This window comes from Cervus canadensis, chromosome 24 (assembly GCF_019320065.1).
Source record: "Cervus canadensis isolate Bull #8, Minnesota chromosome 24, ASM1932006v1, whole genome shotgun sequence".
Taxonomy (NCBI): Eukaryota; Metazoa; Chordata; class Mammalia; order Artiodactyla; family Cervidae; genus Cervus; species Cervus canadensis.
The window spans coordinates 17,260,705-17,277,168 of NC_057409.1; the positions used below are offsets into that span (position 1 = coordinate 17,260,705).

At 46.0% G+C, this 16,464-nt stretch overlaps 1 protein-coding gene across 1 annotated transcript in view; it reads right to left on the minus strand.

Annotated features, from left to right (window-relative positions):
* Positions 1-1,982: 1,982 nt before the first annotated feature.
* The window catches only part of FBXO36 (F-box protein 36), a 92,745-nt gene continuing 78,263 nt past the window's right edge, over positions 1,983-16,464 (minus strand). The window contains exon 4 of the mRNA XM_043445117.1: positions 1,983-2,505. Coding sequence (XP_043301052.1) covers positions 2,317-2,505 — 189 coding nt within the window. The 3' untranslated portion in view covers positions 1,983-2,316. The remainder of the gene's footprint in view (positions 2,506-16,464) is intronic.

Below are 16,464 nucleotides of genomic sequence, written 5' to 3' on the forward strand. Positions count from 1 at the left end.
ATAGACAGCAAGTTTTTAGACAGCCATATTTGTGTTCTTATTAATGCAGGTTGAATCTAGCTTATTATGCATGCCCATAAGTTTTCAGAACTCAGTTGATAAAACATTACACATAAAATTTTTAAGCTGTTGACATTTTGCATCAAGGTCACAAATGGGTTGTAATTTGATATTCACACCGTTACGTTGACTTGCCACAGTGTACATGCACACAGTTGCTGTATGCACATGATATTAACCTGTCACTGAAAACCTGGCCGGGAATGAAGTCTGGAACTTCCAAGTGAAGCAAAGCAACAGGAGCCGCACAGAGGCACAAGCCCTCTGCCTGCCTGCCAGCCACCCTGCCTCGGTCCTGGGCAGGACCGGAGGCCTGGGTCTCTCGCCAATGAAATCTTTGCTCTGTGCTTGGACTAAATCCAGACGCCACTTTGACAGACGCTTCATCTGCCAGGAAGCAGACTGCGTTTGATTTCACAGACGTCCCTGGAAACCCAAGACTGAGTGTTAAGGGCGTGTGGATGAGGGTTAAAATCCGATCTGGTAGGAATCCAGGTTTAGTACAACAGGAAGAAAGAATCTGTCGCTAAGCCGTGGCTGTGGAGCTGTTCCCGAGGAGTGAGGTGTCGAGAAAAGCCAGAGCCCACCTCTGGCTCCCATTTAGGATGTCCCGGGGCATCACAGGAAGGTCCTCTGGCCTGGGGAGGGGGCTGTATTTTTTCTAGGTAGCAAAGTGGAGATTGCGGGCAAGAAGCGCTGCTAAGGTTGATAAGGTGATGGGAGGCTGAGAGCTACTTTGTTCTGTACCCTGAAAGGAGTCACGAGCCTATTCGCTGTGTGGGTACTTCATTGGTATGAGCTCTCAGGAAGAAAACAATTGTTAAAATAACCAATCTCAGGGAGGTAGAGTTTTTCTCCCTGCAAACTACTGCTTTTGCCCCTCTGCCAACTTGACAGAATACAAACTGTGCTTGGGTTTTCAACCTCCATTACCACAGCCTGGGTGTGTGTGTGTGTGTGTGTGTGTGTGTTTTCTTTAAATGCTTATTTATTTCTTCAGGTCTCCATTGTGTCCTGAGGGATCTTTCTTTGTGGCTAATTCCCTGGCATGTGGGATCTTAGTTCCATGACCAGGGATCAAACTCATGTCCCCTGTACTGCGGGATGGATTCCTAATGACCAGGCCGCCAGGGAAGTCCCAGCCTGTGTTCCTAAAATTCCCTGTTATACTTACACGTGGAATCGAAAAAATACAACAAACTGGTGAATATTACCAAAAGAAGCAGCAGACTCACAGATCTAGAGAAGAAACTAGTGGTCGGTCACCAGTGGGAGGCAGGGAGGGGAGGGGCAGTATAGCTGTGGGAGAGTGGATGGTGCTAACCGCCGGGGAAAAGATAAGCTCAAGGATGTATTGTACAACATGGGGAACATAGCCAATATTTGGCAATAACTGTAAGTGGAAAGTAACATTTAAAAATCTGTATAAAATATTTTAATGAAAATAAAGATCAAATACCCTCCCTGCAAAAAAAAAAAATCCCTGTTATAAAAGTGATGACATTCCACATTCCTTGGGGGGAGCAGCATCTCTCTAAGGAATGTTTACAGGTTTATTTGACAACATAAAGTCCTGGGAAGTTGAACTCTGCACCCAGTCTATGAGCGGAATATCTAGGCTTCTCTCCAGCCACGTCCCAGGGGGCCAGGTCAGAGGCTGTCCACGTGGGGGACACACGCCTGGCAGCCCTGGGCCACAGGGTGGGGGCCCTGAATACCAGCTTCGAGGAGCAGAGTCGGGGAGGCAGCTGCCCTCATGGGAGCACTCCCCCACCCCCCGCTCCATGGCCCCTGTCCCTTCATGGCTCCCTGTGGGCACACTCAGCCACCTACTCATGGGTGGACTCAGGTGACACAACACCAGGAATAACTCCAGAAGCCCACTTCCCCGTTTCCAACACCTAGATAAAATACATCTGGAATCAAAACCTGCCAATAATCATTTATTGTTTCCATAGAGCGGAAGCCTCTTTTCTAACGGGGCGGCAGGACATGGGTGCCTCCTGTCCTGGCAGCATCCCCCTCCCGCCCCCAGTGGTGCCAGGGTCACGACCTGACCCTCCCTGACCTGTAGCCGAGACTGTGGTTCAGGCAAAAGGCCTGGCAGAGGCGGCATGCTGCTGCGTGTGTGTGCAAATACTCCGACTCCTTGAATCAGCAAAGCCTTAGCGTTCAAGGAAAGGCAGCGGAAGAGGTCTGACACAGAAGGAAAACACAGCCGTGCCTCCAACTCCTCAGCAGCGGGAATGTGTGCGTCTAGGGCTGACTGCTTCGCTGGCTTCCCTGCCGCTGCTTCCTCTTGCGGAGGTGCCGCTGGAGCTGCAGCTTGTTGGTGAAGTACATCTGTCTCCAGCCCATGTCCTGGGCCAAGGCTTGCATGTCGGGGGTGACGTGGTCACAGGAACTCCGGACGATCTGCTCCCACAGTTCGTCTGACGTGCACAACTGTGGGTGGAAGAAGTCAGAGGGCAGTGACATCACACGCGGGTTAAGGGAAAGTCATTCACTCCCTCATTCACTCAGCGTCACTGTCCAAATCCTGCCGCCCGTGAGACCTGGGAGGAAACACCACGGATGCCTGGAGAGGTGCCAGTCATGGTTCTCCAGTTCCTGAAATTTCCTCTGTGGGGAGAGAGGCAAGCACCCAAGTATCTAAAGGACTGAGCGATACTTGATTAAGGGAGTAAACCGAGTCCTGATCTCATTTGAGAAGCGAAATGCCAGCTAGTTATAAATAGTGCCCATACAACATAACATAGTTAGTTAATGCAGATAGCCTGGTAGGGTGAATTTCCGATTAGCCAGATAGCAGAGGCTGACAATGTGTGGTTGACCCATCTTCAGCCAGAGCTGCAGGAGCGTTGCTAACTGCTGCTCAGCTGCCTTTCATGTTAAACCCTGGCTTAAGGCCCCTCTGGCTTCCCAGGTGGCCCAGCGGTCAAGAATCTGCCTGCCACGCAGGAGACGTGGGTTCGATCCCTGGGTTGGGAAGATCCCCTGGAGTAAGAAATGGCAACCCACTCCAGTATTCTTGCCTGGGAAATCCCATGGGTGGAGAAGCCTGGAGGGTTACAGTCCATAGGCTCACAAAAGAGGTGCTCACGACTTCGTGACTAAACAACAACAGATAAGTCACCTCTCCCCCGGGGTTGTTCAGCGGACACCTTAGCTCACTGTGGGCTGCTCCGTAGTGAACCACATCGAAACAGACAAGCAGCCCTTGGAGACTGCCAACCGGCACACCTAAAATTTACACACGCTTGGGCCCAGGGTCCTGTCCACAAGTTTCTCTCCAAGTCCTTTGTATGCTTGACATCACCCCATGCAGCAGAGTGGCCTAGAAGATTCAGTCTGCTCGCTGAGCCTGTAGGCACAGGGCAAAGAGAGCTGTTCTCTGGAATACCGTCCCCGGGATGTCCTTCTGCTGTCTGGTCCTTTACCTGAGGGCCAGGAGGTTAAGGACAGACAAGACCCCTCCAGCCTAGTATCTTCACAAGACCATTTTGCCCTCCCTCAAGCTCAAAGTTGCCACAGTTCAGCTCCCATTAACCAAATATTTCCCACCAGGACTTTTCCAATTGCTACCATCATTTATGACAATGCTGTTCATCGGTCTCCTGCTACTAAACATTCTTACCATGGAGATTTCCTGACCCCTTGCTGCCATGCCCCCAAATCCTTCTTAAAGCTTCCGTTACATTTATTATCTCTGACCTTAGTGATGGCCATGGTTTGTCTTTTGGTGCGTGTATGCAAGACCAGGAGCGTTGAAAGGTGCTTGGATATTTGATGTTGCACAGTGCTAACTCCAGCAGCAACCCAAAATGTGCTCGAAGAAGAGTCCCGTGTGGGCCCCAGGACACTTCCTGGCTCCACGCTTCCTGTGCCAACTGGGCACTCAGGGGAGTTCGTCGCCAACTTGATTCCCCCTTTCATGGGTTCCATCCAGTGGTCATCACATGTGAAAATCCAGCAGTGGAAAGAACAGCAGGAGTTCCCTAGTCATCCAGTGCTTAGGAATCTGTTTTCACATGCCAGGGACTCGGGTTTGATACCTGGTTGGGGACCGAAGATCCCACATGCTGAGGGGCAACTGAGCCCATGCATCATGACTACTGACCCAGTACGTGCTCCTCAGTCTGACCTCTAGGCTCTTCTCCACACACACCCTTCTTCTCGAATTTAAACATCCAGACAACAGTGGCAGCACAACACACGCCACCTAGTCCTCCCACGGGTGAAAACGTGTCTATTCTTTGCCTTCACCGCCACCCCACTCCTGCCACATCCCAACAGTCACTGCATACCTCTGGATGAGGCTTGTTCTTTCCAGTTAACCCCAGTTCATCTCTGTATCCTAGAATTATAAAGTCAATGGGCACCGACTTGCCCTACTTAAAATACTAAGCGAAAGGGAAAGAGGAAATATCGGTTTATGTACAAATGCATATATCACTGGGTGAGGAAGAAAATACAGGGAGCTACTGCAGTCCTGGGTTCTGAAAGTGGTCACCAGTTCTTGTGATTTTCTCATTCTACTACCTGTTCCATTTTCCTTTTGTCCTCAGCCAGCACCTGAACTGGTCAAGATTCTATACCTACTGATGTGGTCCAAACCTTCTCCAATTCCTGCCAGGTGTGAGCACATCTTGATCTTATAGGTAGAAGATATTTTAGTTTTCTTAATTAGGTTTTGCCATTGAATGTGCCAGAAAGCATTTGCCAGAGGAAATCCCTGGTGGTCCAGTGGTTAGGACTCTGTACTTTCACTGCAGGGGCCACGGGTTCGATCCCTGGTGGAGGAACTAAGATCCTCAAAAACCATGTGATGCAGCCCAATTTGAAAAAAACAGAAAACAAAAGAACAGAAACAAAAAAACTCAGCTCACTTGCATAGATGGTCTGAGTCCTAGAAATACTTCTCTGTAATTCTCTTGTGAATCAGCAAGTCTATTTTTCTCTGGTAAATAGGATTAATCACCTGAGTCAATATAGTATTGCTCATTTGGGTAGTTTTTTCTTTTTTTTTTTTTTTTGCCTGTTTGTCCAGTGGCATTAGAAGCCCCAGGTAGACTGGGAACACTTTTAATTTCTAGTTTGGTGGAATCATTCTTATTCTTTGCGTGAATGTATTGATTCTTTGACCATCAACATTTCTAGCCTAGTGGCAGCCAAAGTTATGAAGAAGAAAGCAACATTTTTTTCACATTGGTGATTAGGCGTGACTCCATGAGAGGGTTCTCCTATGTCCGTCCTTCAGTTGTAGCTACAGAAGAAAGAGGACCACATTCTATTCAGTGACTGGGAGCATGTATTACCTCCTGTCAGACTGTGCTCCACCCTTCCAAAGTGTCCATTAGCTGATGAGATGAGGGAGTAAGCGCCTCCAAAAAGCCATTCCCTCATTCCCTGAAAACAACTGTTTCTAGATAGTGGAGTATATGCTAAGAGTGGGAAATTTTATACTCATTATCTTATGTACTTATGTCTATTTGTTTAATAAGTGAATTTATTTATTTCAGAAAAAAATAATCTGAAGCAATCTTGTGTGGGTTACCATGATGGAAAAATAAGGCATTCGGTCAATTTATACATGATGTTGCTGAAGGAGCATGGTGTACCAGGAAAGCAGACCCAGACCCAGAATAGGAACCTCACCCAAGGAAGACACGTCACTGCTTCCTCCATGGTGGAGAGGGTCCAGCGTAACTGACCTGGCGGTGGTGTTTAGTTGTCAAGTCATGTCCGACTCTTATGTGACCCTATGGATTATAGCCCACCAGCCTCCTCTGTCCATGGGATTTCCCAGGCAAGAATACTGGAGTGGGTTGTCATTTCCTTCTGGAGGGGATATTCCTGACCCAGGGAATGTACCCGCATTCCTTGCTTCTCTTGCTTTGGCAGGCAGAGTCTTTATCACTGGCGCCACCTGGAAGCCTGTGTAACCGACCAAGCACTTTGTTAATGACTGGACCCCCACCACCCAGAGTACCTTCCTGGGGGCTCAGCATTGCCCCTCCTGTGACAGTGGACAGATTAATCTTGAAAAGAGGAGACTCATGTGGTTGAGTCCATGTACAACTTCCATCCTTGCCACCTGGGCACTTGGTTTATGAACCCAGTGGGAGAAAGGCGCTAACTGACATGCACAGAACAGACCACCTCATCCATCTGATTACTGAAGATGTCCTCGGCACTGAGTGCTCTTTGGTGAATAGTCACATGGGACACAAATATCCTGATTCTTTGGATTATTCTGAAAAGTCGATCCAAATACCTCTTTCCCCAAATTCCACACTAATCTCTAAATCTTGTTCAAGACCATCTAGGCAAAACATCAGGCTTTGCCCCACAGGAATCCAAGAGCTGTTTCTCAGCAGCAGAACAGTTATCTGCAAAAGCATCCATGCCTTTACTCTAAAAACCTAAAAGATATGAGCTGTAATTTTCCTGATGACACAAGGATCAAGATAGACTATAGCCATACAGGCCACAGACACTCTAAGCACCAATCTGCTGGATCGTAAGGAGCAAGTGATTCATCTGCTTACCCTGCATTCTGGACCAGCTGCTGGGCCCCACTTAAATCTGGCAACTTTATGGGCTACTTGGTAAATGAATCAGAGAAGCAAACTCAAATGTGTTATATGTTACCTTGAAAACTAAAAAGATCCACAAAGAACTGTGTTGCTTTCTTAGGATGCATCAATTCAGTCATTTCCAATTCTTTGTGACCCTATGGACTGTAGCCCACCAGGCTCCTCTGTCCATGGAATTCTCCAGGCAAGAATCAACTGGAGTGGGTTACCATTCCCTTCTCCAGGGGATCTTCCCAACCCAAGGATAGAACCTAGGTCTCCTTCACTGCAGGCAGATTCTTTACCATCTGAGCCACAGGGAAGGCCTTTTTGAATAGCAAGTTAAAATAAGGCAATGGATTCGAGATAACACATGGAGATGGCAGGTCTCTCAATTTTTGAGTTCATCTCCAACTCCTTCACATACACATATCTTACCAAGGCACCTAAGGTATCTGCTACCCTTGCTCAGCAGCATGATGTCATCAGTGTGGACTAGCAAATAAGAAGGTAATGGGATCAATATTTCTGTGATGTATGTATGACTCACAGCTGGAGAACCGATGTAGTACTAAGGCAAAATGATGAAAGTGTGCTGCCATCCTCGCCAGGTGAAAGCAAATCTACTGTGGCGTTCCTTCTAGAAAATCCAGGAAGATATAAGGAGGGTGTGTAAAAGGTAGTGGCAAGGCAGGAGGTGAGAAATGGTCAGACTGTAGATATATTTTGAAGGCGGGGCTCATGTGACTTGCTAATGAATTAAATGAGAAGCAAGAGGAAAAGGAAGAATTAAAGATGAGCTCTTTGACTTGGACAGCTATGTAAATGATATTTAGTTACAAGACAGTGATGCCTCTAATAACCTGAGTCCCCAAGGGACTTTGTGGAGCAGGGCCTCCTGTCAGCCTCCAGTGGGTATGAATCATGAAAGAAATGAACATCTATTATTCTCTCAAACCACTGGAGCTTTAGGGTGGTTTGTGACCCCAAGTCACAGTCTCTAACCTGGTCTATCCTAATATAGTGAGTAAGGAAAGCTTTTGAATTTTTCTAGTGTTTGATATGTAACTGCAATTTAAGGATGACTACAAGCTTTGACTCCACAAGATGATGATGGGGGTCCTTCTTGTAGTGAAACTCATTCAGGATGGATCACCTTTGTGGAATCCCATCAATGAAATGAGAAAGTGGTATAGACAAGCCATCTTCTAACTTTATCCATTCTGTTGGCACAAATGCCTGGAAAATCCCATGGACAGAGGAGCCTGGCAGGCTACAGTCCATGGGGTCACAAGAGTTGGACACAACTTAGCAACTAAACCACCAGCCAGTACAAATTCCAAAACTTGGTTCAGCAGAAATGCTGTTGTTGTTGCTTAGTCACTCAGTTATGTTCATCTCTCTGCAACCCTATAGACTGTGGCCCAGCAGGCTCTTCCATCCATGGGATTTTCCCGGCAAGAATACTGGAGTGGGTTACCATCTCCTTCTCCAGAGGATATTCCTCACCCAGGGAATGAACCCAGGGACTTCCTGAGGCTCCTGCATTGCAGGCAGATTCATTACCATTGAGCCACTGGGGAAGCCCTGTCATTAGAAATGACTCAGAGGTAAATATTCTAAAGATGTAGTAAAAAGTATATACTTTCACAAGTATATAGTAACATAGCAGGAAGGACAGGGCTTCCTTGGTAGCTCAGATAGTAAGGAATCCGCCTGCAATGCAGGAGACCCAGGTTTGATCCCTGGGGGGGTAGATCCTTTGGAGAAGGATCCACTCCAGTATTGTCATCTGGGAAACCCCATGGACAGAGGAGCCTGGTGGGCTACAGTCCATTGAGTCTCAAAGGGTCGGACGCAACCGAGCAACTGAGCACAACTCACACAGGAGGAAGGACAGCGAAGACTGCGGCTCTTCTGAGGCGTGAGGACCTTTTTCTGCCTTATTACTGCTCACGGATGCTCCCATGTGACCTGAGGAAAATTCTGTCAAGGCCATGGCCTGTCATTGTGGGACCTACCTGCTGCAGCTCTTGTCCAACTGAGTGAAAAAAACACATTCGCATACTTAACTCCATCTTGTAAGAGACAGAACATTTTCCTTATGTTCTTCAGGTACCAAGGTAGACAAGGTAACCAGCAAACACAGTTGATTTGAGCACTGGCCCTGACACGTAATAATCAAGTCCTCCTGGACATTCTACTTATTGCTCCAAGCCTGTCTCCATATCCGATCTTGCATTTGGTCATCGAAGGAGCAGAATAAGATGATTTAAACACACTGGCCACCAAGTAAGGCTGCCTGGGCCCAGCACCTGACTCCATTGCTCATTACTTGTGTGCTTTACCTGAGTCTCTATTTCCTCCTTGATAATCAAGTCTGGGTGGTCTCTACCCATCCATCCCACAGCTCTGTCTGAGGACTGCACTGGATTATGTACATCCAATGCTTAGCACATAGTAGGTATTCAATAAGTGGTACTTACTGTGACTACATGGAAATGATGTTAAACTTTTAGTGCTGTGAAAGTTACTAGGGGTAACACAGATAAAGCACATGGAAAGATGTAATTGATGGGCAGGAAAGGGAGACGGAACAGATGCTACCTCAACCATTTCTGAGAAGACACTGGAAAGAAAGGTCCCGTGGGCACCTAGCTACTGGGGGGCCAGTTCAGTCACCATGGTTGGGAGTCTGGGGAGGTCTCCCAGCACCAGGATTGAGAACTCTCCCACCATGTGACTGTCTGAAGGTGATCTGACTATGCACCTGACTGATGTCCCCCACCATGGACCCACCTGATGTGTGGACCCACCTGGTCACACCAGCTGCCACTACCCACCCCACCCATAACTTCAGGAGGTCAAGCAGTCCACTCTCACCACCCCTGGCCTGGCCTTGGTGGGGTCCTGCTTTGCTCCCATGCATTCTGCTTTCTTTCTGGAGAAGGGGAAAAGCATGTAAGCATTATCTCTGTTCATGATACTATTATACTCACTTTGGAGCAGAAAGCAGGCTATAGTCTTTACTTTCATACTTCATGCTGGTCTCAATGCATTCCAATAAAGGAAAAGAGTGAATTACAAACAGAAATGAATAGAATAATAGGGCATCATCATTTAAGACCCTTTCTGCATAAATATTAAAGGCAAAAACTATCATATTCACATCATGAACATTACTGTTAAACAGCAATACTGAATCTTATGATACTGACAACTCTCCAGACATTTTGATGTTAGGCAGGTCATTCATTGTTTTATCCCACCTTCAAAGTCTTTCAAGGTCCAGTTTCTCTACTCAGATTACAACATATTCTAAATATAAACAGTAAAGGAAAACTCTTAGAAGATTTCTTAGTATTAAAAAAAAAAAAAAAGATCGGAACCTCCTTTAAAAAATATGAACTCTAGATGATTATTTCTTTCCCAGCACAATACATTTCAGGGTGTCAGTGTATCTTATGTAACAGAGATCATGGGAGAAAACGATGAGGTTTGGGGGGAAAGGAAGGAATTCTTAGAGCTGAAATTTCCGCCAGTGTAACTTCATTTATGGCTCATTATATTTCATAAGGAAAATATTTAGTTTTGTTTTGCATTATAAGTTGGTCCACAAAATACCCCCAGCCAGGACTGCCAAACCCTGGGGCTCTTTTGCTTGATACATGTCAGGGTGCAAAACACAAAATACCCATCTTGACTGGGATTCCAGCCACTTGGATCCAAAACGTAGCTGATCGTGGATTTAGCTCCCCCTGGTGGTGGTGCATGAACTTAACATACATAAACTATGCAGAAGTTGTAAGGGATCCTTCAGTTCAGTCCAGTTCAGTTCAGTCGCTCAGTCGTGTCCGATTTTTGTGACCCCATGGACTGCAGCACACTAGGCCTCCCTGTCCATCGCCAGCTCCCACAGTTTACTCAAACTCGTGTCCATTGAGTCGGTGATGCCGTCCAACCATCTCGTCCTCTGTCGTCCCCTTCTCCCGCCTTCAATCTCTCCCAGCACCAGGGTCTTTTCAAGTGAGTCAGTTCTTCACATCAGGGATCCTAGGACTTATCTATTAATAGCTAAAATCATTCCTTTCACAATGTGAAAGTTAAGGCTGAGAGAGGATAAGGGTGTGACTGCCCAGGGTTCATGGTGGGGAGTCACTGAGTGAAGTACAGAACCCAGCTCTCTGGCCTCCAGCTGATTTAAAAGCCCACACTCTGTACACAGTGGGGATGCCAAAACAACCCCGTCACCCTCACCCCAGGCTTCCAGCCTTTCAGAGTCTCATGAGATATTTAATCTGCAGAGTTTTAGTAGCAAGTGGTCAGATTCTTGTCCTGGGTGCTTAGAATCAGGTTGTAAGTAAATGCACTTGCTAGGTCCACCAAGAACTACGCAATCCAATGCCCAGGGCCTGGGCTGGCTGGATCCACTGGCTGCCCAGGTGGCTTGCCTACTTGGCCAGACCTGGGAATCACAGTCATGGAGAATCTGGGACCATGAGGGAAAATCTGCTCTCCGTGGGCTGAAACGTGACAGAGGAGGGACTTTCTTCCTCAGTGGTTTCCATGGGGGCCTGTTCCTGAGTTCCGGACAAGACAAATATGCCCATTTGCTGGTCATGATCGTACCCCTACCTCCCATCTGAACCTCAGCATCCCCCAGGAAGTTCCCACGTGGCAGCCTTACCTCAGTAAGCCCGCCACAACCCTAGGGCTGGCCCTCGGTGTGACATTCTGGTGTCCCGTGACACAGGATCCACCTTTCAAGGATCTGCTCATCTGAGCCAAGTTCCAATAAAGAGGAGGGAAGGTTAAGATGCTTAAGAATCCACCTGCCAACGCAGGAGATGCAGGCTCGATTCCTGGGTCAGGAAGATCCCCTGGAGGAGGAAATGGCAACCCACTCCAGTATTCTTGCCTGGAGAATCCCATGGACAGAGGAGCCTGGCGGGCTACAGTCCACGGGGTCACAAACAGCCAGACACAACTGAATCGACTTAGCACACAGCACACGGAGAGACTAAACAGCAACAATAAAGAGGATGCCTCTATGTTGGTTTACCCAGAGAAATACAACCTTCCAGCTCACCAGACCTTTAGATGCTCATCCCTGGAGGCTCCATGGCTTGGTCAGCATGAAATCAGAGCAAGGCCAGGCAGCCAGATGGCCCTGATCACTGGTGGCATTAAGTGTGATAAGTGGAAACTTACAGACTTGGCTGTGGGCTAGCACCACGGGCTCTCCCAGGCTCGGACTCCCGCCCACCCAGAGTTCCCACACCCTCTGTGTCTCTCATGTGTCTTTATGCTTCCAAGGCAAACTCAATTTTGCAGAGTCTGGTCTGGCCATAGTCTGGGGAGTTATTTATAAATAGCAGAGGGAAAACAATCTAATGTCTATCATTAGGGATCTAGTTTTAAAAATTACAATTTGTCCATATAACAATAACTTAAATCACTTTTCTAAATTGAAGATTTATATGTACAGACATGAAAGAGTATTTAAAATATGTTTTAAATAAAAACACTGACAGAGGAAAATATATAAAGTGCTACCATATGCTTTTTAAAAGAGTGTATATATGTATATATATATGTATATATGCTCACACATCTCACACACACACACACACACATACACACTTACATGTGCATAGACTCTCTCTGGAAGGACATACAAGACACTGGTAATATGATTGTAGCTGGAGATGAGAATTAGAGGAATGAGGATCAAGAATGGGAGGGAGAAATACTTTTTACTACACATTAAAAGATAATTTTTTTTCAATTGTCAACCTGGTTATTGTAATGCAAATCAATTTTCTTTTTCAAAAATAAAACAAAATTGACATAACACAAAACCCAACCAAGGGAGGGGCATTCAGGAGTTAAGAGTGGTGGGAACCGGGGCTGGGACACCGTGGCTTGAAGTGCCAGCCAAGACTTTGGATCTCATTCTGAAAATGGGGGGACATCACTAAGGGTCACTGAGCAGGGCAGTGACATGACCAGTGTGTATTTTAGAAAGCCACCTTCAGCCCACACGAAAGGTTTAGCCAATGAATCAGTGAGCAAGCCACCAGGAAGAGACCCGCCAGAGAATCCTGGAAGCAGAGATGGGTCAGGGAGTGGGAGGCCTCATCCTTTGAATGTGACAACCGAGAGGTTACTGTGAATGAGGCCAGAGATATTAGGAGGTGTGGACAGAGGAGAGATGAGAGAGGAGGGGTAGGCGGACAGAAGACCAGGGATACCCAGAATTCTGGATGTTATACGACCAGTGAAATTTTTAGAAATCAAACAAAACAACAATTAGAAACCAAAAGAAGATTGCTCACTTTGTAAAGTAAGGGTAATTTGCTACAATTATCATGTTTTAATACCACTGTTTTATAAAAGAAGGGATATTCTAAATCTCCCAGAATGGTCATTTACATTAAACAAATTTATATTGTTATCACTCGTGTGTGTGTGTGTGTGTGTGTGTGTGTGTGTGCAGTCACTCAATCACGTCTGACTCTGCGACCCTATGGACTGTAGCCCCTCCAGACTCCCCTGTTCATGGTATCTCCCAGACAAGAATACTAGAGTGGGTTGTCATTTCTTCCTCCAGGGGATCTTCCCGATCCAGGGATCAAATTCACATCCCTTGCATCTTCTGCATTGGAGGGCGGATTCTATACACTGTGTCACCTGGACACACCCTTACTGTTCCCATTTTCTCAGGGATTATAAAATTTCAGTTAGATGAATGATGCTGGTTTGCTGAATGTGAACTGACATGTAAATCCTTTTTTTCCCAAACAGGGAAGGGAAGAGATTTAATAAGAATAGAGCCAAGAGGACCTCCCATGTGGTCTAGCGGCTGGTGACTGAGATTCTGCACTTCCGCTTTGTGCGTGCTAAGTTGCTTCTGTCGTGTCCGACTCTTTGCAACCCTAAGGACTGTAGCACACCAGGCTTCTCTGTCCATGCGATTCTACAGGCAAGAATACTGGAGTGGGTTGCCATTTCCTACTCCAGGGGATCTTACCAACCCACGGATCAAGGCATAAATTCAATCCATGGTTGGGGAAGTTCCATATACTGTGCAGTGTTGGAGGCCAAAAATTTTTTTAATAAGAATATAGTCAAGAGTTTTTGTTTTATGAAGAATGAGACTGATTTGAGAAAAGTCAATATACTGAGAGGAAAAAACAACTGAAAGATTTATAAATAAGAACTAAATGTAACATAGGATCCCAGATTGGATTGTGGAACACTGAAAGGACGTTGGTGGAAAAAGTGATGAAATGCAAATCAAGTTTGCAGTTTCGTTAATAATATTGTAGCAACACTAACTGCTGAGTTTTGATAAATGTCCAGGTTAGGGGAAGCTAGGTGAAGGGCATATTCAAACCTTTTGCATTATCTTTACAACACTTTTATAAATCTAAAATTTTTATAAATAAAAAGCAAAAATACATGTAACAACAAGTACACAGAGGAAAAAGGGCTTCCCTGGTGGCTCAGTGGTTAAGAATCTGCCTGCCGATGCAGGAGACATAGCTTCCATCCCTGATTTGGGAAGATCCTACATGCTGCAGAGCAACTCAGCCCGTGGGCCACAACTATTGAGCCCGTGCCCTAGCGTCTGGGAGCCACAACTACTGAGCCCACACTCCACAACTACTGAAGCCCGTGACCCTAGAGCCCTCGCTCTGCAATAAGAGAAGCCCTCCCAGCTCAACTAGAGCGTAGCCCCCGATCACTGCAGCTAGAGAAAAAAGTCCGAGTGCAGCAACGAAGACCCAGAACAGTCAAAATAAATAAATTTTTTTTTTTAAAGTAAAAGCAGATAAGTGACAACCTGAAATCCCTCCGGCTAGACTTTGGCACCAGGGGGCAGGTGGCACTGACCTGGAACAGGAAGGAGGCCTCCCTCCCTGGGGCCACAGGAAGGGTGGGACAGGGACATGAATAATTTGCCAGTAAATTTGCCCCCAATTCAGGATGACGAGCTCCTCGGGGTCAGGGACTGACGGATGCACATGGCTACCTGCAATGTACAGAAGGGTTTTTCCTGTGTTGTCAGTGCTCAGTAAATGTTCATTGATAATAAATCAATTCCATGACTTTAAAAAAAAAAATGCCCCCAAAAGTTTGAAATAGAAGACTTCTTAATAAAATAATGTAATAACTGATGGGACAAAACCAAAATGAAAGTAGTTTATCAATGAAGGGGGAAATAGGCAAACGACCACAATATTCAGGCTGACGACAGAAATGAAAGGTTAATATTACACAGAAAGAAAAAAAAGCAGCAGCCTTGGATCATGTTCCATCTTGGAATAATTCTGCTCCTCAAGGATTCTGAGGGCTGAAATCAGCAACCTAGAAAAGCCTTACTTTAGAGCTCTGGGTAAATTATGGAGGCTATTATCAAGATTGCGCTAAAATAATGGCAGGACATTGAGAGGGAGAGGACTAGCAAGTGGAAATGAGCAAAGCCCGGAGGAAAGACAGCTGCTCCGTGTAAGGAATCGAGTCCACGAGCCACTGCAGCTGCTGTTGATTTTCTATCAAATCCTTCCACTGACTCTCAGGACAGACCCAGGCCCCGGCAGAAGCTTTTCGTACATTCCCACTCCTATATTTTATTCACTTAAAACTCTCCTTCAGTGGTGATCATCTTGCGATATGTAGAAACAGCAAGTCACCATGCTATGCACCTGGAGCTAACAGAGCATCGTAGGTCAATTACATATCAATTAAAAAACAAAAAACCAAACAGCAAACAAACAAGAATCCTCCTTCCTTTAAAATATGAATAATCAGCTTCCTAGCAGCAACAAGTACAAAACTCTTAACTTTAATACCTTTTTTTAAGTGGAAAAAAATATACAGTATGATGATTATTCATAATACTTGTTTCTGGTGCTCCATTTTACGGTGGGGGGGGAATCACGTATATATGTTTTTGTACTAAAAAGGGGTATATAAGTAATACATACTGTATAACTTAAAAATTAATATATAAAAATGAAGAAATTTTATTGTATAACTATGGAAAAAATGCTGACTTTTTAGATAATAAGATTATGATTTGAATCACCTTGGGAGATATTGCACACTCTCTTGTGAATGGACATTGCCTTGGTACATTACAGCTAAATACTGAATTAGGGTTCTTCAGTTGCAAACAACAGACTCCAACTCTGATTAACTTAAGCTGATGATGACGATGATGAAAGTCGCTCAGTTGTGTCCGACTCTTTGCGACCTCATGGACTATATAGTCCATGGAATTCTCCAGGCCAGAATACTGGAGTGGGTAGGCTTTCTCTTCTCCAGGGGATCTTTCCAACCCAGGGATCGGACTCAGGTCTCCCACATTGCGGACAGATTCTTTACGAGCTGAGTCACAAGGGAAGCCCAAGAGTATTGGAGTGGGTAGCCTGTCCCTTCTCCAGAGGATCTTCCTGACCCAAGAATCGAACCGGAGTCTGCTGCATTGCAGGCGGATTCTTTACAAACTGAGCTATGGGAGAAGGCCAACTTAAGCCCCAAAGCATACTAAACTGTTTCAGTCATGTCTGACTCTTTGTGGCCCCATGTACTGTTGTCTGCCAGGCTCCTCTGTCCATGGGATTCTCCAGGCAAGAATACTGGAGGTGGGTTTCCATGCCTTCCTCCAGGGGATCTTCCCAACCCAGGACCTGGACCTACATCTCCTGCGGCTCCTGCATTGCAGGCAGATTCTTTACCACTGAGCCACCAGGGAAGCCCCATAATGGAAGGATAGTATGTGTGTGTTTAGTACACAGCAGCAGTCTAGAATGAATGG